Source organism: Terrapene carolina, unplaced genomic scaffold (assembly GCF_002925995.2).
Source record: "Terrapene carolina triunguis isolate 2854851 unplaced genomic scaffold, T_m_triunguis-2.0 Scaffold714, whole genome shotgun sequence".
Lineage (NCBI taxonomy): Eukaryota > Metazoa > Chordata > Testudines > Emydidae > Terrapene > Terrapene triunguis.
Window position 1 is genome coordinate 19,716,652 of NW_020665065.1, and position 22,176 is coordinate 19,738,827.

Here is a 22,176-nt window from a genome sequence, read left to right on the forward strand (position 1 = left end):
AGAAGTCCAATTTCCTTACTATTTATGCTGTTTATTCACTTTTTACATTTTGCTCAGATTGGATTATGGCAATCACAAAGTTTAAGGCCAGAAGGGACCATTAGATCATGTAGTCCAGTGGTTTTCGACCTGTGGTCCGTGGACCCCTGGGTTCACAAACTATGTCTAAGGGGTCTGCAAAAAGTGACTGTAAAAATAAAAGAACAGGAGTACTTGTGGCACCTTAGAGACTAACAAATTTATTTGAGCATAAGCTTTCGTGGGATAAAACCCACTTCATCGGATACATGCAGTGGAAGATACAGTAGAAAAATATATATACACAGAACACAGGAAAAAATGGGTGTTGCCATACCAACTGTAACAAGGGTAATTAATTAAGGTGAGCTATTAGGTGAGCTATTATCAGCAGAAGAAAAAAATCCTTTTGTAGTGATAATCAGGATGGCCCATTTCCAACCGTTGACAAGAAGGTGTGAGTAACAGTAGGGGGGAAAATATAGCTAGGAGTACTGGTAGCGTAGGGCCTGAGGAGAGAGTCTACATAGCCAGACAATCCTGTTGTCAGGGTGCCAATGCCTGAGATGATGGGGCGTCCAGGATTTCCAGGTTTACGCATCTTGGGTAGCAGATAGAATACCCCTGGCCCGGGTATTAGGGGTGTATCTGTGCGGATTTGTTCTGTGCTTTTTCAGAGAGTTTCTTGAAGTGGGTTTTAGCCCACGAAAGTTTATGCTCAAATATATTTGTTAGTCTCTAAGGTGCCACAAGTACTCCTCGTTCTTTTTGCTGATACAGACTAACATGGCTACCACTCTGAAACCTATGAAAATAAAGTTTCAGATCCCAGAAAAGGCATTCCGTTTTTCTGATCAATGAAAGTCTGTGAATATCTCCACCCACGGGTCAAAACCTTGGAAGTGTTGTCATTCCCATAGAACCCACAGTTTAGCGCCCTTTCTCACGCTGCATCGAATGCAGTACTGAGTACATGCAGCATTTATAGCTGAATTCTGGTCAGTCCGTTTTCAGTCTAAGACTTTTATGGTTGGGGTCTGTGGACCACAGGATGAATTTCCAAAGGGGTCCGCACCGCCATTCGAAATTTTTTAAGGGTCCACAAATGAAAAAAGGTTGAAAACCACTGATCTAGTCTGACCTCCTGTATATCAGGTCCTTAGTACTGCAATGTTTGGATTTCAAATCCTGCAGGGGAATATTTACTTGTTTAATAACAACTGTTTTCACTGGCATTTTTTAAATGATGGAAACTTTCCTATTGGTTTTATAAAAACTCATTTCTTGTTGCACACTGTGACCCTTCGCCAGCCTCTCCCCGATGGCCTGTAAATTACCTCCTCCCAGCTCTGCCCAAGCTGGCTGCAAAGGCCTCTCAAACAAACAAAACTTGGAGGGGCGGGGGGTAACTCATCACAACAAAATGGAGTCCCTGAGGAGGTGCCATTTTCCCAGGGCTCCTCCACAGCTTGGAAGCAAAGTCAAAGCAGCTCAGTCTTAGGGCTTGTCTACACTACCGGCCGGATCAATGGGCGGCGATTGATCCAGCGGGGGTCGATTTATCGTGTCTAGTATAGAGACGATAAATCAACCGCCGATCTCTGGTACTCCACCTCAACGAGAAGCGCAAGGGGAATCGACAGGAGAGCATCTCCCATCGACACACCGCAGTGAAGACACCACGGTAAGTAGATCTAAGTACGTCGACTTCAGCTACGTTATTCATGTAGCTGAAGTTGCATAACTTAGATCAATCCTCCTCTCTCCCCCTCCCCCCGTAGCATAGACCAACCCTCACTCTCCCCCTCCCAAGCCTGGGAGAGGTTAGCAGATCCTCTTCCTACCAGTCTCTTTCTCCCGCCTTCCCAGAACTCATCCTGATTGGCTGAGAGAAGGGAGCTCTGCCCCCTCCCTCCCACATACTACAAGGCTCCTGGCCCCAGGTCCTAAACAAAATAGTAGCCTGGGGTTTTCCCAGATACCGTCATCCCAAGACCACACCCTCTCTCTCAGCATCTGTCGCTATCCTTCCCTGGGTTTGTCTGCACCAGAACTCCTGGAATGGGATAGTCTGCCTGCCCTGTCTAGAACTTCCCCCTCTGACTTTAAAGAGCCAGTATACCATAACCATTACACACCACCATCCTTTTACACTCTCCTCAGAGCAATCCCATGGTCCTGCTCTCCAGACTTTACCCAGGGGGGAAAAAATTGCATTGGTTTCCCAGGTTAGTACCAGGCCAGAAGGACAAAGGGCTGTAGGGCCAGGTACCAGCAGGTGATTCCACTGTTTATGTCTTTCATAGCTTCGAACCACCATAAAGGCACGTGACCAGTGACTAAAGTGACTACCCATGAGGTAGTAATATAGTGTACCCACTGCCCGTTAAACTACTAGACATTCCTTGGTGGTGGAACACAGAGTTTTTCCAGGCAAAAAGCTTGTGACTTAGGTATAGGACAGAATGCTCCCCTTCAAACTCTTGTGAGAGAACAGCCCCCAAACCTAGTTGTCACACAAATGAGTGATCAGAATTGGGGAGTGTAATATTATAGGCTGGGAGCATAAAATGTCTTTCAAATGACTGAAGCCTCTTTCATGCTGATCAGTCCCATTCACCAGTTTTGGAAACAACTGCTTCATCAGTTCAGTTAATGGAGTGGCTAGGACAGCAAATTGGGCTACAAATAGTCTGTAATATCCTGCTAACCACCAGAAGTGCCCACAGTTGTTTCTTTGTGGTAGAAACTAACCAATTCTTCAGGGCCTCTACTGTGTCCTTCAAGGGCTGAATGCATCCGTTCCCAACCTAGCAGCTTAGGTATTTAATTCTTGATTCCTGAATCTGCACTTTTTAGGTAGGTTGTGAGCCCAGCTGCTCCAACACATAATCCGTGAATCACGGGAATGTGGTAGGTGCTTTGCGCAACACAAAAGACGCCAAGGTGAACTGAAGTAGACCAAAAGGGGTGGCAAGAACAGTCCCTCTCTAGAGATTCCAGTGTTGGGGGGAAATCTGCTGGTAACCAGATCCAAGGCTAGTGTATTCTTTTTAAGATGAGCATTTCAGAGAGAACATTTTTTCTATATAAATATTACTTTGGTATCCTGTAACCAAGCAGCCTGCTTTAAAGTAACATCATAGCCCCGGTGGGAACAGAACTGCAGGGTCTGAGCCTAAGCCAGACCTACTGTGGCGATCATGGTTGATACATGGGGGACTGCGCAACCCACCAAGTGGGAAAATGGGGTAGAATTACCCCAAGACCTAGAGGGGATGGATTCAGAGACACCTGGAGGGGTCAGAGGAGCAGTTTGCCCCATAACTGTGACAGGTTCTAGATAGAGTCTCTAATGCCAAGTGCCCCAGCGTGACCAGTTGTTCCATCATGCAAAGGATGCATTGCATTACAATGGTTCTGCAAGAGGGGGGACCCTTCCATCCTTAACTATGAGATCCTGCTCTCCTTGTGGTCACTGCCCATACAAAAACAAGGAGAAAGTCCTGTGGACGTGTGGGATATCTCACAGATTGCAAAGATATGGCAATAACCTATCCCCATCTTTTGCATCTGTTTCCACAAATTTCTGGAGCATTAATTTCAGGGTATGGTGAAATCACTCCACCAGTTGGTCTGTAGTACAGGTGGTTTTACCTTCAGTAGCTGCCATACCTCTTAACATGTGGGACACAACGTTAATCCCCAGCCAATAAAGATCTCTGTGGGCAACTCTTTCCAGGAGATATGTGGTGTTTGGTTTAGTGGTCCCTCTTGTACCCCTGTGGTAGCCACATTCTCATTGCCGTGATCAGTGGAAGTACTTCCCCCGTTCTCATCTGAGGTGGCCATTTCATTTTCCCTTCCCTAGTGTGATTCAGATTCACCCTGCCTTCCATTTCCAGCTTCTGGACTTCCAAGGACAGAACCAAACTTTACAAAGATCTGAGTCCACCAGGGGGAGTGCAAGCATAAATCCCTCGGGCGGGCTCTCTCCTTCTTGTCTGGGTCCTGACTGTAGGGCAATAGCTGAATCCAGTAAGTCCCAGAAATGCTTCCAGTCTCATCCAATCACCATCAGTCTGGGTAAGGTTCTTGAGATTTCTACTGGAATCTCCTCTTCACGATTCCCCATCCACATGACAACAATAGGAGTGGGATGAGGCTTTGCATCTCCAAGTACAAATGAAACAACAGATATGTGTTTAGCAAGTGGTCTGCTAGTATCAGATCCCCTCAGACTGGTGTCTGGCTACATCCTGAGTCCACTAGGCCAGATGTGGTTTTCCCTTCAGTTTGGACAGGCAGCAGAAATCCTCCAGGTGCCTTATCTGATACACATACCGTAAAGCTACAAGTCTGCTCCTGTCCTGAAAAATCTCACTCCATTAGTAGTCAGAATGTCTTTATCTATCCAAGCCACAGAGGCGTAGCGAGCGCCCTCTGTACCCTCCGACCGGAGGGGGCCCCGCAAGGAAGGGGGCCCCTAAAAGTGGCAAAATAAATACCGCATTCCACTTTCTGCATTGTAAGGGGCCCCGCCCGGACATATGTTCGGAGGGGGCCACCGTTCGGAGGGGGCCACGTTCTTTGTTGCTACGGCCCTGCCAAGCCAACTGCACCAAAAGCACTTCCTGAAACCCTCAGATTGCCAAGAGCAGGGCAAAGAATCAGGCTCCTGACACCTCTCCACTCTCTGCTGCACAGAAACGGCACTACTGTGTATGCATCACTCCCCTTTTACTCACCGGTCCAACACACACCAGTCACAAAAAGAAAAGTTAAGGAAAACTGCAGCGGGCTATGAAAAGTATTTACACATAATATCCAGCAGAATTACAAAGAAAAGCCGTCACTAAAAAAGCATAAAATTATCCCTGTTGGAAGTGATCGCAGGGGTTTAGGAAACAGGACCATTACTCACAGAAACTGAAATATGAACACAATAATTCTATTAAACATAATTAAGAAGCTAACATAAACTGACATTGTGAAATTGTAACATCATCTATCAGGGCTGAGAATAAGTCACTATTAGAAAGACACCAGGTCTTTCAAAGTTATTTTAAAGTAAACTCTGAGCCTGATCCCATTCTGACTGAAATCAATGACAAAACTCATTGGCTTCAGTGGGAGCAGGACTGGACCCCTTTTGGTTAACTGAATAAATACATTACTTTATAACAACTCTGAATGTCTGTTCTCCTGCTCTTTCTAGTGGTGCAGCTGATTCTGTTCTGTTCTGCAAACTGAGTGCCTCTTGGAAATATAATTAAAATTGCAGCCACACTGAAAGAGGCAGCAACCCCATTCACTGAATGGAGAGAACGAAATAAAGACCAGTATTTCTAAACTGATTTAAAATTTAATTTTAATGGTATACAATAATTTATACATACATTCTGTCTCCCTAGATAACTGTATATTACACAGACTTATCTATAACATTTTGTTCTCTAAAGTACAAGAAGAAATCACTCTTGTTTCCTACAAGGCAGCACTCAGCCAGCTTCCCTGAATAACCTGTAGTCCCTGACATTTGTTACAGCACAAATACTGAAGCGCTTTCAGAGAAAGGAGAGAGGGATTACCCTGCTGGAGTTGCAGTTGTGTAAACTCAATTCTGAGTTGTTCATTTTCTTTTTCAAACTCAGTGGTGAAAGCGTCTCGCTCTGCTGTGAGGCTACGGACGTGGCCCACGTAATTCTCCACCTAGAAACAAAGAGAGCAACAAGATTTCAAACTTTGGATGTGTGACTTTCATTTACAAACAAGTCATTAGCATCACTAGCTCACATAGTACCCTCAGAAGTTACTATATGACCCCCAATGCACTTCTGCCAGGAAGAAATGAAACACTCACAGAGTAGCACTTTGTTGTGTTCTTTAAAAGTTTAAGGATTTTGTGACTACAAAGGCTCTATTCATTTCTCTCTCCTGAGGGGTCACTAAAATTGACTGAAAGGCCCAACGTTAGGGAAAGGGAAATAGCCCAGGGAGGCGCACAACAGCATGGACACCAAAAACCCTGGTGTGTGCATATGCATGTGTGCATGCGCCTTTTTGTGTGTACCTGTGTGCGTGTTTTAAACACACAGGGTACGTCTACACTTACCGGAGGGTCCGACGACAGGCAATCGATGTTCTGGGATCGATTTATCGCGTCTGGTTTAGACGCGATAAATCAATCCCGGATCGATCCCGGAAGTGCTCGCCGTCGACGCCGGTACTCCAGCTCGGCGAGAGGAGTACGCGGCATCGACGGGGGAGCCTTCCTGCCGCGTCTGGACCTGCGGTAAGTTCGGACTAAGGTACTTCGAATTCAGCTACGTTATTAACGTAGCTGAATTTGCGTACCTTAGTCCGAAGTGGGGGGGTAGTGTGGACCAGGTCACCGTGTTTAAAGTCTAAGCTACAGTCTGAGTTACTAGCTAGCTAACTATGAAAAACAGGACCCAAAGAGGCAACCAAAGGACAGAACTGATGGGGGGGGGGGGGAAGCATTGACACTGAACTATACTCCAACCAAACTGCAGCTTTGGCAGCCAGAAGGAGTTGAAGAGGGTTTAGAGCCACCCTCCAAACCCTACGTAAGAGGAGGAGATGGGGCGTGAGTGGCCCCAACGGATGGTACATTCTAGAAAATTCTGAGCATGCAGGCCAGGCCATATTTGTGCCAAGAATAGAGGTCCATATGGCCAATTCCCATTCAAAGCAGAATGGGGATCACCCACATATAGGGAGTAAAAATAAGCCTTATAATGGAACATTGATTGCAGCCTTAACTATGGAGTGCCTGCATGACCAGCTTGCCTCTCTAATTAGGCTATGTGCGAGATGGAAAGAACCGTTGATTTTCAATGCCCAGAGTGATCTGTGGGGCTAGTACAGCCATCTTGTACTTGTCAACTGCACAGACTTTTTATATGGAATTAAATGAGTCACAAGCTTGGAAACCCACAGTGCCATTTTCCATAGCCACTTCCTCACTTTGAAACCCGTGAGCTTAACACAACATTTTTTGTTTTCAATTTCTCCTATGTTAATTAAATTAAAAAAAAAAAAAACCTTTGTGAATGCAGAGTTAAGGTTTCCCGGGGACAGCTCCAGAACGTCAAGTTCAACAAAACTCAAACTTCAGAAAACCAGGAAATACAAAGTTAAAGTATATGCCCATGTACCCTTAACTCTGCCCCTATCCCCAAGCTGGCAATTGCCACTGGGAGTTACTGCATGCATTGCAACTGCATTCAGTGTGAGAGCTATAGTTGTAGTGAATGGTCTGACTCGTGGAGGTGTTGGTGGGGCAGGTTGGTAGAAGTGTGTTTTTGAGCTGAGGAGATGGGGATTCGTTTTAGGAGCATCACAGAGCTGTGACTGATTTTGGGCCCAGCCCATGTGTGCGAGTAAAGGAAAGGGAGGTATATGTATCTTGAGAATGTAGCCTGCATCATCTTATTGCAAAATTGTGTAGGTTGTCTCAAGACACCTCCCCCGCTCCCCTCCTGTGCCTTCCCCCAGGAATTGTCGGTAGGGTGGGATATGAGAGCAGTCCATAGGTTTAATGATGGGTAAAGGAAAATATAGATTTAGATGGTATCCTATGTGAATCAGTACCGTAATTTAATTTCACAAGTGCGGTATTCGGTCGGGAGACAAGGCTACGTGTTTGAGTGCAAGGCAGGTGCAGGTAGCTCTTTTCCTTTACAGTGAAGAGGCAGAGATGAGCATGTGTGATATGGAGCAATGCTCAAAGAGGGCAAAGTTCTGATGATGCGGGCGTGTACCTTAACACTGTATTTCCTAGTTTTCAGCAATGCTTTCCTTCATCTCTTGGCTAGTCAGGAAAGTGGTGGTGACATCACAGAAATATTGCACAATGTTATGTATATCAAATGTCAGGTGACTCTGGACACCTAACTGGAGGTGACACAGAGAGTATGGCCTGGTCTACACTGGGGGAGGGATCGATCTAAGTTACGCAACTTCAGCTACGTGAATAGTGGAGCTGAAGTCGACGTACTTAGATCTACTCACCGCAGTGTCTTCACTGACGTTCTCCCGTCGACTCCGCCTGTGCCTCTCGCCCTGGTGGAGTACCGGAGTCGACGGGAGAGCGCTTGGCAGTCAATTTATCGTTTCTAGACTAGACGCGATAAATCGACCCCCGCTGGATCGATCGCTGCCTGTCGATCCAGCGGAGTACCGGAGTCGACAGGAGAGCGCTTGGCAGTCAATTTATCGTTTCTAGACTAGACGCAATAAATCGACCCCCGCTGGATCGATCGCTGCCCGTCGATCCAGCGGGTAATGTAGACAAGCCCTAAGATAGCTAAAGCTGCCCATCAACTAACTGAACTCTTGCTGCATAAACCTATGCTGGATTTTGTAATCTTTCTAAATACAATTTGGCATTATCCATTAAGTCAGTAAAAAAGCACTATTATCCCTAATTTAGAGTAACTCATATGCAATCCGTTGCTAATTAGCACTGAGTGATCTGATAATTAAAATGAATCCATTTTTAATTTTATCCTGCTAACAAACAATGCTCATAGAGACAAAAAGGCATCCTTTAACAATTGGAAGTCAAATCCTACTGAGGAAAATAGAAAGGAGCATAAACTCTGGCAAGTCAAGTGTAAAAGTATAATTAGGCAGGCCAAAAAAGAATTTGAAAAGCAACTAGCAAAAGACAAGAACTAACAGCAAAAAATTATTTAAATACATCAGAAGTAGGAAGCCTGCCAAACACTCAGTGGGGCCACTGGACAATTGTGCTAATGGGTCACTCAAGGAAGACAAGGCCATTGTGAAGAAACCAAATGAATTCTTTGCATCAGTCTTTACTGCAGAGGATGTGAGGGAGATTCGCACACCTGAGACATTCTTTCTGGGTGACAAATCTGAGGAACTGTCTCAGACTGAGGTGTTGATAGAGATTTTGTAACGAACTGATAAATTAAATAGTACTGAGTCACCAAGACTTGATGGTATTCACCCAAGAGTTCTGAAGGAACTCAAATATGAAATTGCAGAACTAGTAAGTATAGTATGTAACCTATCATTTAAATCAGCTTCTACAACAGAAGACTGGATGACAGCTAATGTAAACACCAATTTTTAAAAAAGGCTCCAGAGGCGATCCTGGCAAATTACACTGGTCTACAATTTTTGAGAAGTCGTCTGCTTCAGAGATAAATTGTGCTATTTATTATGTATTTTGATGTGCTGAATTCAAATATGACAATTAAAACAACTGATTGGCTACTGTTTCTAAGATATTTAAGTTTTTACATTTTATGTCTATGTATATTGTGTAGATAGTAGAGTTTTAATCATAAATTGTAAACTTAGGTCTTTTCATGTGTTTATGGTTGCTTTACATGATAATATTTCACCTGTCCTGTTTATGTAACACTTTAAAAATCAGCAAAAGGGTTATCTAAATAAAATTTATTATGAAACAAAAGGCAAAAAACTATTATGTACATAGTTTAGTCCTATTCAGTGTCTACTCGGCGCTTCTTGGCTTGTCTCTTGTATTCATTAAATGGAGTATCTCTTGTCACTGTCCAGCAATAGTCTGCAAGCATTGATGGGCTCCATTTGCCCTGATAGCGTTTCTCCATTGTTGCAATGTCCTGGTGAAATCGCTCGCCGTGCTCGTCGCTCACTGCTCCGCAGTTCGGTGGAAAAAAATCTAGATGAGAGTGCAAAAAATGTATCTTTAGTGACATGTTGCAATCAAGGCTTTTGTATGCCTTGAGGAGGTTTTCCACCAACCAGGGCCGGCTCCAGGCACCAGCCCACCAAGCTGGTGCTTGGGGCGGCACCTGGAGGGGGGCGGGGCGGCGCGGCGCTCCGGCCCGAGAGCGGGGCCGCGACCGGGCTCCCCGCCCTCCCCCCGGTGCTGCCTCTGGCCGCCGGGGAGAGCGGAGCCCCGGCCGGGCTCGCCGCCCTCCCCCCGGCGCTGCCCCGGCGGGGCTCTCCGCCCTCCCCCCGGCACTGCCTCTGGCCGCCAGGGAAAGCGGAGCCCCGGCGGGGCTCGCCGCCCTCCCCTGCGGGGGGGCGGCGGGAGGCTTTTTTGCCTGGGGCAGCAAAGAAGCCAGAGCCGGCCCTGCCACCAACAACCTGTAGTTGTCTGCCTTGTTGTTTCCGAAAAAATTTATTGCCACTAACTGGAAGGCTTTCCATGCCGTCTTTTCCTTGCCACGCAGTGCATGGTCAAATGCATCATCTCGAAGAAGTTCACGAATCTGAGGACCAACAAAGACACCTTCCTTTATCTTAGCTTCACTTAACCTTGGAAATTTTCCACGGAGGTACTTGAAAGCTGCTTGTGTTTTGTCAATGGCCTTGACAAAGTTCTTCATCAGACCCAGCTTGATGTGTAAGGGTGGTAACAAAATCTTCCTTGATTCAACAAGTGGTGGATGCTGAACACTTTTCCTCCCAGGCTCCAATGACTGTCGGAGTGGCCAATCTTTCTTGATGTAGTGGGAATCTCTTGCACGACTATCCCATTCGCAGAGAAAACAGCAGTACTTTGTGTATCCAGTCTGCAGACCAAGCAAGAGAGCAACAACCTTCAAATCGCCACAAAGCTGCCACTGATGTTGGTCATAGTTTATGCACCTCAAAAGTTGTTTCATGTTGTCATAGGTTTCCTTCATATGGACTGCATGACCAACTGGAATTGATGGCAAAACATTGCCATTATGCAGTAAAACAGCTTTAAGACTCGTCTTCGATGAATCAATGAACAGTCTCCACTCATCTGGATCGTGAACGATGTTGAGGGCTGCCATCACACCATCGATGTTGTTGCAGGCTACAAGATCACCTTCCATGAAGAAGAATGGGACAAGATCCTTTTGACGGTCACGGAACATGGAAACCCTAACATCACCTGCCAGGAGATTCCACTGCTGTAGTCTGGAGCCCAACAGCTCTGCCTTACTCTTGGGTAGTTCCAAATCCCTGACAAGGTCATTCAGTTCACCTTGTGTTATGAGGTGTGGTTCAGAGGAGGAGGATGGGAGAAAATGTGGGTCCTGTGACATTGATGGTTCAGGACCAGAAGTTTCATCCTCTTCCTCTTCCTCGTCTGACTCAAGTGAGAATGATTCTGGTGCATCAGGAACCGGCAGTCCTTCTCCGTGAGGTACTGGGGGTTCATTGATTCATCGAAGACGAGTCTTAAAGCTGTTTTACTGCATAATGGCAATGTTTTGCCATCAATTCCAGTTGGTCATGCAGTCCATATGAAGGAAACCTGGATAATGCACAGTCCACTTTTTCTTCTTTGACACACCTTTCCCAACTGGAGGCACCATGCAGAAGTAACAATTGCTGGTATGATCTGTTGGCTCTCTCCAAATCATTGGCAATGCAAAAGGCATAGATTTCCTTTTCCTGTTCAACCACTGGTGAAGATTTGTTGCACAAGTGTTGCAGCATATGTGTGGGGCCCACCTCTTGTCCTGATCTCCAATTTTGCAGCCAAAATAAAGGTGATAGGCTTTCTTAACCATAGTGGTTATACTGCGCTTTTGTGATGCAAAAGTCACTTCACCGCAAACATAGCAGAAGTTATCTGCACTGTTCACACAAGTACGAGGCATCTCTGCTCACTTTGGCTAAACAGAAATGTGTCCCTTTGCAAAATCAAACACTGACAAATAAGAGAGCACGACACTGTATGATTTCTAGAGCTGATATAGGGCAATTTGTTCAGCAGAGTGATGTAAGCTTCGTTATGATTGCATCATCCATGACTTCTAGGAATAACATGATGCAATTCATATCATGTATGACGCAATACCAGCTTCAGATTGCATCATTCATTGTTTTGCCTAAAAAGCAAGTACTGTCCAAACCCAGTCATAGTTTTATTCATAGATCCAGTCAAAGATGTATTTTAGTCATTTCTGGTTTAAATTGAGATCCCTTCCCTTTATAACTCACTTATCCTCCGCCATTCCCAAGTCAAGGGTCGTATATACTGACCCAATAGCATATCTTGAAAACTAGAGCCAATCAACAATTTTAAGCATCATTTTCATTCTCAGTGACCCAGAATTAGTAAAGTTTGACTACATTTATTTCAGAAGCATTTTGGCTGTAGAGCAGTGTTACAGGCAAGTAAGCCTAACTTCAGTACCAGACAAATTGGTTGAAACAATAGTAAAGAACAGAATTATCAGACACATAGCTGAACATGATTTGTTGGGGGAAGAGTCAGCATGGCTTTTGTAAAGGGAAATCATGCCTCACCACTCTATTAGAATTCTTTGAGGGTGTCAACAAACACGTGGACAAGGGTGATCCAGTGGATATAGTGTATGTGGCCTTTTAGAAAACTTTTGACAAGGTCCCTCACCAAAAGCTCTTAAGCAAAGTAAGCAGTCATGGGATAAGAGGGAAGGTCCTCTCCTGGATCAGTAACTGGTTAAAAGTGAAATCCTAATGGAAAGCACAAATATTTATGAAGATTACTCGAATGTCAATTAGTTCTTACCTCTCTCATTTCTTCTGCTTGCTGTTGTCTAAGGTTCTCTAAGTCCTGACTAGCAGACCGTAACTTGTCTTCATTACACAGGAATAATTGCCAAACATAACAAAGTTGCTCATCTGCAGAAGCTGAAGGGTCGATTCCTTCTTCCTTGAGCCTCTCAAGTATGTCTTCCACCTGTACTTTTTCCTGTCAGAATAAATCATCAAAACTTAACCTACGTCATCTAAAACAGGGGTGGCCAACAGGAGCCAGAATTTACCAATGAGCATTGGCAAAGAGCCACAGTAATACATCAGCAGCCCCCCCATCAGCTCCCCCACCCCCACTCCCAGTGCCTCCCACCCACCGGCAGCCCCACCGATCAGTGCCTTCCCCTTCCCGAGCAGTTGTTTTGTGGCGTGCAGGAGGCTCTGGAGGGGAGGGGGGAGGAGCGAGGGCACGGCAGGCTCAGGAGGGGGCGGGAAGGGGTGGAGTGGGGGCAGGGCCTGTGGCAGAGCCAGGGATTGAGCAGAGAGCACCCCCCGGCACATTGGAAAGTTGGCGCCTGTAGCTCCAGCCCCGGAGTCAGTGCCTATACAAGGAGCCGCATATTAACTTCTGAAGATCCGCATGTGGCTCCGGAGCCACAGGTTGGCCACCCCTGATCTAAAACATTTCCTCCTGGGAAAGATTTGTGTGGGCATAATATTTCTGAACCAGTAAAAGTTAAGTTGTAATTAATGTGCACTTAATGGCAGTGCAGAAAACAAATAAAACTAATGTGATGGAAGCATATGACTCCCAAAGGCATTTAATCATATCAAATTTGATTACTCTTGTCTGATGAGAGAGATTTGGGATATGAGGATCCTTGCCCTTATGTCCCGTTATGGGAAGCGATTCAAAAATATACCATAGAGATTACCAGACTCACATACTATACACTTGTTTGGATTCTATTCCAAAACTCAAGGATTTCTGCAATCACTTAATAACGGCTGATAGCAGCTCCCAGCTAACCAATTTTGGAAATTTTAAAGAAAGACAGGTGTTTCCTGATCTATTGATTGTATGTTAATCAGTATCCTGATTAAGTTAGCATTCTGTGTTTGGAAGGGTCCTGCTTCAAGATCAGACCCAGAGTTACTATGAGGACCCTGATGCTCATGTGAAAGACATTCACACTTAGGAAAGGCCTCTTGATTGTAATGTTTTTATTAAGACAATTAGCAAATCACAAACACTCCAAAGCAAAATGGGTAGAGATAATACAGAATGGTCAAGACTTCCTGCAGCATGGCATTTGTACACCATCTCTTGCGGATATCTATGATCAATTAGATGAGTGGTCCTATCTCTGGCATGCCAAGAAGATCCCAAGAGGGTAGGCTGAAATTATAGGGTTACATGGCAGCCATGAATATTCATAAAGATGTCTGGCATCCTCTCTCCATATCTAAACTTCCTCACCCTAATAATGTTGAGGGTGCCCTCCTCTGATACGTTATTATGCCATTTACCTCAAGCTTATTAGTATATATATCAATTGGTTGCCATTGCATTCTTGTGGTTGAACATCTGCTGGTGATGTTCCTATCTTAAAATATCCAAAACTAGAATCAACTGGCATCCAGCAGTTACCTATCAGTTTAATCATACTTGTTTATTACAACATTCTATCTCATGATATCTTATGATATCTTATGATCCAGGGTTACTCCTGGTTAGCTGCTTATGCTAAGACTTATGCTAAGGGTACGTCTATACTATCCGTCGGATCGGCAGGTAGTGTTCAATGTATCGATCCGCTAATCGACCCCCGTACTCCACCTCGGCAGGAGGAGTAAGTGGAGTCAACGGGGGAGCCGCGGCAGTCGACTCGCCGCCGTGAGGACGGCCAGGTAAGTCGAACTAAGATACTTCGACTTCAATTCGCGTAGCTGAAGTTGCGTATCTTAGTTCGAACCCCACCCCCGCTAGTGTAGCCCAGGCCTAAGGCTTTTGGGCTTATACTTCAATCTGGCTAAGCTACTGTTTTAGCCCTGGTCTACACTACGAGTTTAGGTTGAATTTAGCAGCGTTAGATCGATTTAACCCTGCACCCGTCCACACAACGAAGCCATTTTTGTCAACTTAAAGGGCTCTTAAAATTGATTTCTGTACTCCTCCCTGATGAGGGGATTAGCGCTAAAATCGACCCTGCTGGGTCAAATTTGGGGTAGTGTGGATGCAATTCGACAGTATTGGCCACCGGGAGCTATCCCAGAGTGCTCCATTGTGACCGCTCTGGACAGCACTCTCAACTCAGATGTACTAGCCAGGTACACAGCAAAAGCCCCGGGAACTTTTGAATTTCATTTCCTGTTTGGCCAGCGTGGAAAGCTGATCAGCACAGGTGACCATGCAGAGCTGATCAGCACAGGTGACCATACAGTCCCAGAATCGCAAAAGAGCTCCAGCATGTACCGATCAGGAGGTACTGGATCTGATCGCTGTTTGGGGAGACGAATCCGTGCTATCAGAACTCCGTTCCAAAAGACGAAATGCCAAAATATTTGAAAAAAATCTGCAAGGGCATGATGGACAGAGGCTAAAACAGGGACCCGCAGCAGTGCCACATGAAAATTAAGACACTCAGGCAAGCCTACCAAAAAACCGAAGAGGCAAACGGCCGCTCCGGGTCAGAGCCCCAGACATGTCGCTTCTATGATGAGCTGCATGAAATTTTAGGGGGCGCCCCTACCACTACCCCACCTCTGTCCATGGACACCTGCAAGGGGGGAGTCTCATGCGACAAGGATGTGGATTTTGGGGACAAGGAAAATGAGGAGGTGGAGGAGGATGAGGATAGTGCACAGCATGCAAGCGGAGAAACCATTCTCCCCAACAGCCAGGAACTGTTTATCACCCTAGAGCCAATACCCTCCCAACACGGGCTCACGGACCATGATGCCGGAGAAGGCACCTCTGGTAAGTGTACCTTTGTAAGTATAATGCATGGTTTAAAAGCAAGCATGTTTAATTATTAATTTGCCCTGAAGAGTTGGGATGCATTCGCGGCCAGTATAGCCCCTCCTTTTAAATGGCCAACGCAACGGGTGCTTCGTATGGGAAAGGAGGCCGCTGCTGTTTGAAACCATTCCCACATGTTTTGAAGGTTGAAGAAGCTGAAAGACTGTGGCTTACCATGGCTGCCTGCAAGCTGAATTCTGTTGCCCGGCCCTGCGTATGTGATCTCACACACCAGACCGGCAGGCCCTCAATATAAGAGGCAAAATGCGACCTTGTACTGAAAGCACGTGCTATGTAATGTTAACAGCTTGGTTCACCGTGAAAGAGTCTACCCACTGTTCTCTAAAATGTGTCTTTTTAAATACTACTCTCCCTTTTTTTCCTCCCGCAGCTGCAAATATTTCAACGCTATCCCTATCATCTCCGTCCCAGAGACTAGCGCAGATAAGAAGGCAAAAAAACCGCATTCGTGATGAAATGTTCTCTGAGCTCATGCAGTCCTCCCGCACTGGAAGAGCTCAGCAGAATGCGTGGAGGCAAATAATGTCAGAGTCCAGGAGGGCAGAAAATGAAAGCGAGGACAGAAGGGACGAATGAGATGAGAGCTGGTGGGAGCAAGAAGAGAGATGGTGGCAGCGCAATGAGCGGAGGCAGGATGCAATGCTGAGGCTACTGGGGGATCAAACTGATATGCTCCGGCGTCTGGTGGAGCTGCAGGAAAGGCAGCAGGAGCACAAACCACCGCTGCTGCCCCTGTGTAACCGCCTGCCCTCCTCCACAAGTTCCATAACCTCCTCACCCAGACGCCCAAGAACGCGGGGGAGGGGGGGGGCGCCTCCGGGCACCCAACCACTCCATCCCAGAGGACTGCCCAAGCAACAGAAAGCTGGCATTCAATACATTTTGAAGTGCAGTGTGGCCTTGTCCTTCCCTCCTCCCCTCATCCACAACCCCACCCGGTGTTTCCCTCCTCCCCCACCCCTCCCGGGCTACCTTGGCAGTTATCCCCTTATTTGTGTGATGAATTAATAAAGAATGCATGATTTTGAAACAATAATGACTTTATTGCCGCTGCAAGCGGTTATCAAAGGGGGGATGGAGTTTGGCTTACAGGGAAGTAGAGTGAACCAAGGGGGTGGATTTTCATCAAGGAGAAACAAACAGAACTGTCATACCGTAGCCTGGCCAGTCATGAAACTGGTTTTCAAAGCTTCTCTGATGCGCAGCGCACCCGGCTGTGCTCTTCTAATCGCTCTGGTATCCGGCTGCGCGTAATCAGCGGCCAGGCGATTTGCCTCAACCTCCCGCCCCGCCATAAACATCTCCCCCTTACTCTCACAGCTATTGTGGAGCACACAGCAAGTAGCAATAACAATTGGAATATTGGTTTTGCTGAGATCTAGCCAAGTCAGTAAACTGCGCCAGCGTGCTTTTAAACGTCCAAATGTACATTCTACCACCATTCGGCACTTGCTCAGCCTATAGTTGAACAGCTCCTGACTACTGTCCAGGGTGCCTGTGTACGGCTTCATGAGCCATGCCATTAAGGGGTAGGCTGGGTCCCCAAGGATAACTATAGGCATTTCAACGTCCCCAACAGTTATTTTCTGGTCTGGGAAGTAAGTCCCTTCCTGCAGCTGGTCAAACAGACCAGAGTTCCTGAAGATGCGAGCGTCATCTACCTTTCCCGGCCATCCCACATTGATGTTGGTGAAACGTCCCTTGTGATCCACCAGTGCTTGCAGCTCCACTGAAAAGTACCCCTTGCGGTTTATGTACTGGCTGCCAAGGTGGTCCGGTCCCAAGATAGGGATATGCGTTCCATCTATCGCCCCACCCAGTTAAGGAATCCTATTGCAGCAAAGCCATTCACTATGACCTGCACATTTCCCAGAGTCACTACCCTTGATAGCAGCAGCTCAGTGATTGCGTTGGCTACTTGGATCACAGCAGCCCCCTCAGTAGATTTACCCACTCCAAATTGATTCCCAACTGACCGGTAGCTGTCTGGCGTTGCAAGCTTCCAGAGGGCTATCGCCACTCGCTTGTGAACTGTGAGGGCTGCTCTCATCTTGATATTCTTGCGCTTCAGGGCAGGGGAAAGCAAGTCACAAAGTTCCATGAAAGTGCCCTTACGCATGCGAAAGTTTTGCAGCCCCTGGGAATCATCCCAGACCTGCAACACTGAGCAGTCCCACCAGTCTGTGCTTGTTTCCCGGGCCCAGAATCGGCGTTCCACGGCATGAACCTGCCCCATTACCACCATGATGTCCAAGTTGCCTCCATGTCCTCATCACTATCGTGATCACGCTGTCGTCGCCTCCTCGCCTGCTTCTGCACGTTCTGCACACACTGCAGGATAATGTGTGAGGTGTTTACAATGCTCACAACAGTGGCGGTGAGCTGAGGGGGCTCCATGCTTGCGGTGGTATGGCGTCTGCAGGAGATCAGAGTTGCAGTGGAAGCGGTGGAGGACAACAGTTAGCACTGCGCACACGTTCCTGGGAGCCCATGACAGACAATATGGAGAAATTCGCTATCGAGACACGAGCTGGAGAGCAGAGTTGCAGCGGAAGTGATGGATGACGATGGGATGCCACGAGAAGAGATATTTATAAAGAATGACGAGAGGACCTGCGAGGTGGATTCATGGCACCAGGAGAGCAGAGTTGCAGCGGAAGCAGTGGTTGGATGACGACGGTTAGCAGTCCTACTGCACCGGCTGCTGCACGGAAAAAAGGCGCGAAACGATTGTTTGCCGTTGCTTTCACAGAGGGACGGGCGACTGACGACATGTACCCAAAAACACGCGCGACAATGTTTTTGCCCCATCAGGTATTGGGAGCTCAACCCAGAATTCCAATGGGCAGCGGAGACTGCGGGAACTGTGGGATAGCTACCCACAGTGCAACGCTCCGAAAGTTGACGCTAGCCACGGTACTGTGGACGCACTCCGCCGACTTAATGTGCTTAGTGGGGACACACACAATGGACTGTATAAAATCGCTTCCTAAAAATTGACTTCTATAAATTCGACCTAATTTCATAGTGTAGACATACCCTTAGAGTCTTTGAAGACTGCAGGCTTCCTGCACTACTTATTAACTTATACCTATGCCTCACCTAGCAAATACCTATACCTATTTGCTAGAGACAGCTCTACATAAAAAATTGGGCAGTTGTTCAAAATGTACTCGAGCAATACACTGGGGTCACAGTCCCTTGTTAAATGGGGCTGATATAAATCACCTCCATGTGTTTCGCTCAGCGTACCTTCTCCAGGTTGAGCTGCTGCAGCCAGCTTGCCCGCTTCAGCGAAGGCCCACATGGGCTTTGTCTAGACTGGAAAAACCCATCCTGCTAGAAAACGTTTTAAATGAGACATTTCCTATCTAGCCCAACTTCAGACACGATTTTGCCCTTAGCACGAACAAGGACAGTCTAGTCCACATGTGACAACAGCTGTCCCCGGTTAAATGCATGGTATGGTAATTTAGTAACCCTGAGGGGAGTAGTGAAACATATTAAAACCTGGAGCGAACAGGGAGTGGAGAGCTGAAGATCGGAGACACTCAGCACCAGGGTTGGAACAATGCCAAGGGGCAGCGCCAGCGCAGGGCTGAACCCGCTGACAACAAAGTTATCTGCAAGACAAGGTGGGTGAGGTAATACCTTGTACTGGACCAACTTCTGCTGGTGAGAGAGACACTGTGGACCAACACAGAGCTTGGCAAGTCTGTAAGACTGATTGCCTGGGGGCCGGGCCCCCCTGCAACAGGGGCTGGAAGAGCCCACAGCTCTGGGAACCCTGGAGCCTGCAGGGAACCCAGGGCGGGCTGCAGCGAGACGTGGGGGCAGGGTGTGTGCGTGTGCAGGGCGATGCCAGGGGCGGGGAGCAGCCGATGCCAGGGGCACGGTGGCCCGGGTGCAGCGCGATGCCGGGGCCGCGGGGCTCCAGGGGTCCCGGGTGCAGCGCGATGCCGGGCGCAGGGGGGCCCGCGGACGCGGCCCGAGCGCTCCCCGTTAGCTGGGCTCCCACGGGGGAAAGGCCTGAGGCCCGCGCCGCGGAGGGGCCCCGAGCAGCGGCGGGAGCGGCCCCCCGGTCCGGGCTGAGGGCTCTTGGCGGCCGGGGCCAGTCGCGGTCACTCACCCGCGCGGGCTCCTCCATGCGGCGGGGGCGGGAGGCAGCCGGGGCCGCTTGGGCCCCGGGAGCGGCGCTAGGGACAGCGGGGGGGCGGGGCTACGGGAGTCATAGCAACGGGACCTTCTTTTCTGAGGCAGACGGGAAGTTTTGCGTCTGAGCGGCGGGAGTCACGGCAACGGAACGAACCATTCTCACGCTGCGGGGTCGCCCCGCCTCTAGTCTGCCACAATCAGCCTGCTCTTGGAACCGTCCACCCCGTTGCCTCAGTTACGCGCCTTCCCTGCCGGGGCCCCAGCCCCAGCTATAGCTCCACTCCCAGTGCGCTCCCCCGTCCCAGTCCCCCCGAGGGTCATGCAGCGCCCCAGGGACACCCACCATACCCCGTCTCTGCCAACACAGGAATAGGGCGTTTCCCTTGCAGGAATAACACCCAGAGGCCCCAGCCAGGATTGGGTCCCATTGTGCTACGTTCATAGGAAGACACTAACTTATTTTTTAAATCATATAATTTGAAACAATCAAGCTGTACACGTAGCTAACAGCTGTCGCCCCCGGGGTGCTGGAACAATTTGTATAGTGGGCTGCGGAGAACCATTGAACCAAACTGTAAATGCTGGCTATGATGGAAACCACCTCAAGCCAGGGGGTGCAGCAGCACCCCAATACTCCTAGTTCCAACTTCCAGCAGCTATGGTAGCCCCACGGTCTCAGTGTCACCCTCATCCTGCCTCCCATCCTCACTATTGTTTTTTACATTCTGTTACATCAGATTTCAAAGCAGATTGGCATCTCTTTGTGGCCGGCCTTGCAGAATTATAGTATTTTTTACAGTTTCCCAACTTACACCTATGCTCTCGGATTCAAATACTTCTGCACATTATACCTTATGTGTAGGGTCCTAATTCTATGACCATTGAAGTCAATGGGAAAATTTTGGCCCTTCGCAGATTCAAGACACCTGCCAAAACCCAGGGCTGGTTCTGAAGAGTTAGCTTGTATGGATTTGTTTTGGACAAAGGTCTAAATATGTTTCTGCCTTTGGTTTCATGCCCAGGGTCCACTAAGTAGAGGGAAATAGCCTTCCTCAACCAGATCAAACAGGCAGCATCTGATTTGGGGGGAATGGTTGGTCACAAAGAACTCTGCTTCATTCCACAGAGCCCTCTCCCCAGTTGACGCCTGCCCAAGAAAGGCTGATGACGTTTCCAGGCTGTCACATCGTGTACTCCGCCTGTCTGGTCTACCTTTTTCTCCTGCCCGTTGTCTGTTTTGTCTATTTAGACGACGTTCTCCAGGGCAGGGGCTATCTGCATAGTGCCCAGCACAATGGGTCTCCATTCTTGGCTGGTCCCTTGGTATTACTATAATAAATAGCAACCTCAGCAATAGGCAGAGCAGTCAAAAAGATTTTAAAAATTACCTGTGATATAAAATTATTCTACTTAACTGCCAGGGGGCAAATTTGTCACGTACACATGGAAGATATACAGCACAGCTAAGCTATGTCTTAACTTAGGAAGTTCCTTCGAGAGGAAATGTAGCCAAACTCCAAACTTGGAGACAATGGAACTTTCTGTGCCTACGTCCTGTAGATAACTAACTGCTTAGTTTGCAAAATAACGCAAGGGGGAGCAAGTAGATGAACAATAAAGGGTCATAAGAGGGGCAGATACATGTAGCTTGCTAATTATATATGGTAATGATAGCAAATTTTGGCCAATCATAGAGCGATAGATTATCATAGTCAACTGCATATAATGCTTTGGTGTAAGTGTTTTCTTTGTTCTTGCTGACTTATGAGCTCGAACCCAATTGCAATTGAAATAAACGGATCGCCCCTCCCAGGGCTCCTTGCTTAATTAGCTGTGTCTGTCTCTCCTTATTCCTCAGCTGGAACGGACAGGAATTTCTATGACACCTGCATTAAGATATATCTGCCCTTGTGACTTGTCTCCTAATTGCTCTTTGTCATCCATATTCCTGTCATTCTTCTGCCTAACCTCCAGGCTCATTCCTCGTTTGCTGCTTCATCTCTGCCTCCCTTCCCCTTCCCCACCCCATATTCTCATTTCTCACTTTCATTTCCTCCTTGCCCACCAGCTCTAATTTTCTCTCTACTTCCCCACTCCTCTTATGCTCTATCTTCCCACAGGCCTATGCCCACCTCCTCCTCTCTCCTTTGATGTTTCCTCCAACCCAGGCTCTCCCATTATCCCTTCCCTTCTCCCACCACCATGCATGACCTCTTCACTGTTCTTTTTGCTCCCATTGCGACCTGTATTTCCTCTACCATCATTGCCTGCACTGCTGCTCTATCCTGTGGTGGCCTCTCTTTCTCCCACACTTCCCCACACCCATCATCCTCAAAGCTTCTCTCCCAGTCCTGTTGCTTCCAACAGCCCGTCCCCACTCTCCGTCTTTACTTCCCTCAAAAGAAACTGCTTTCTTCTATCTTCTTCTCCATGTTGTTTTTTACTGCCCCCATTCTCCTCAAATCTTCCCC

The 22,176-nt window shown here is 47.5% G+C and overlaps 1 protein-coding gene across 1 annotated transcript in view; it reads right to left on the reverse strand.

The window, feature by feature from the left end:
- The window catches only part of CCDC30 (coiled-coil domain containing 30), a 117,271-nt gene extending 97,517 nt beyond the window's left edge, over positions 1–19,754 (reverse strand). The window contains exons 1-3 of the mRNA XM_026660120.1: positions 19,680–19,754; positions 12,542–12,724; positions 5,610–5,730 (exon numbers count right to left, since the gene is read on the reverse strand). Coding sequence (XP_026515905.1) covers positions 5,610–5,730; positions 12,542–12,724; positions 19,680–19,697 — 322 coding nt within the window. The 5' untranslated portion in view covers positions 19,698–19,754. The remainder of the gene's footprint in view (positions 1–5,609; positions 5,731–12,541; positions 12,725–19,679) is intronic.
- Positions 19,755–22,176: the final 2,422 nt, after the last annotated feature.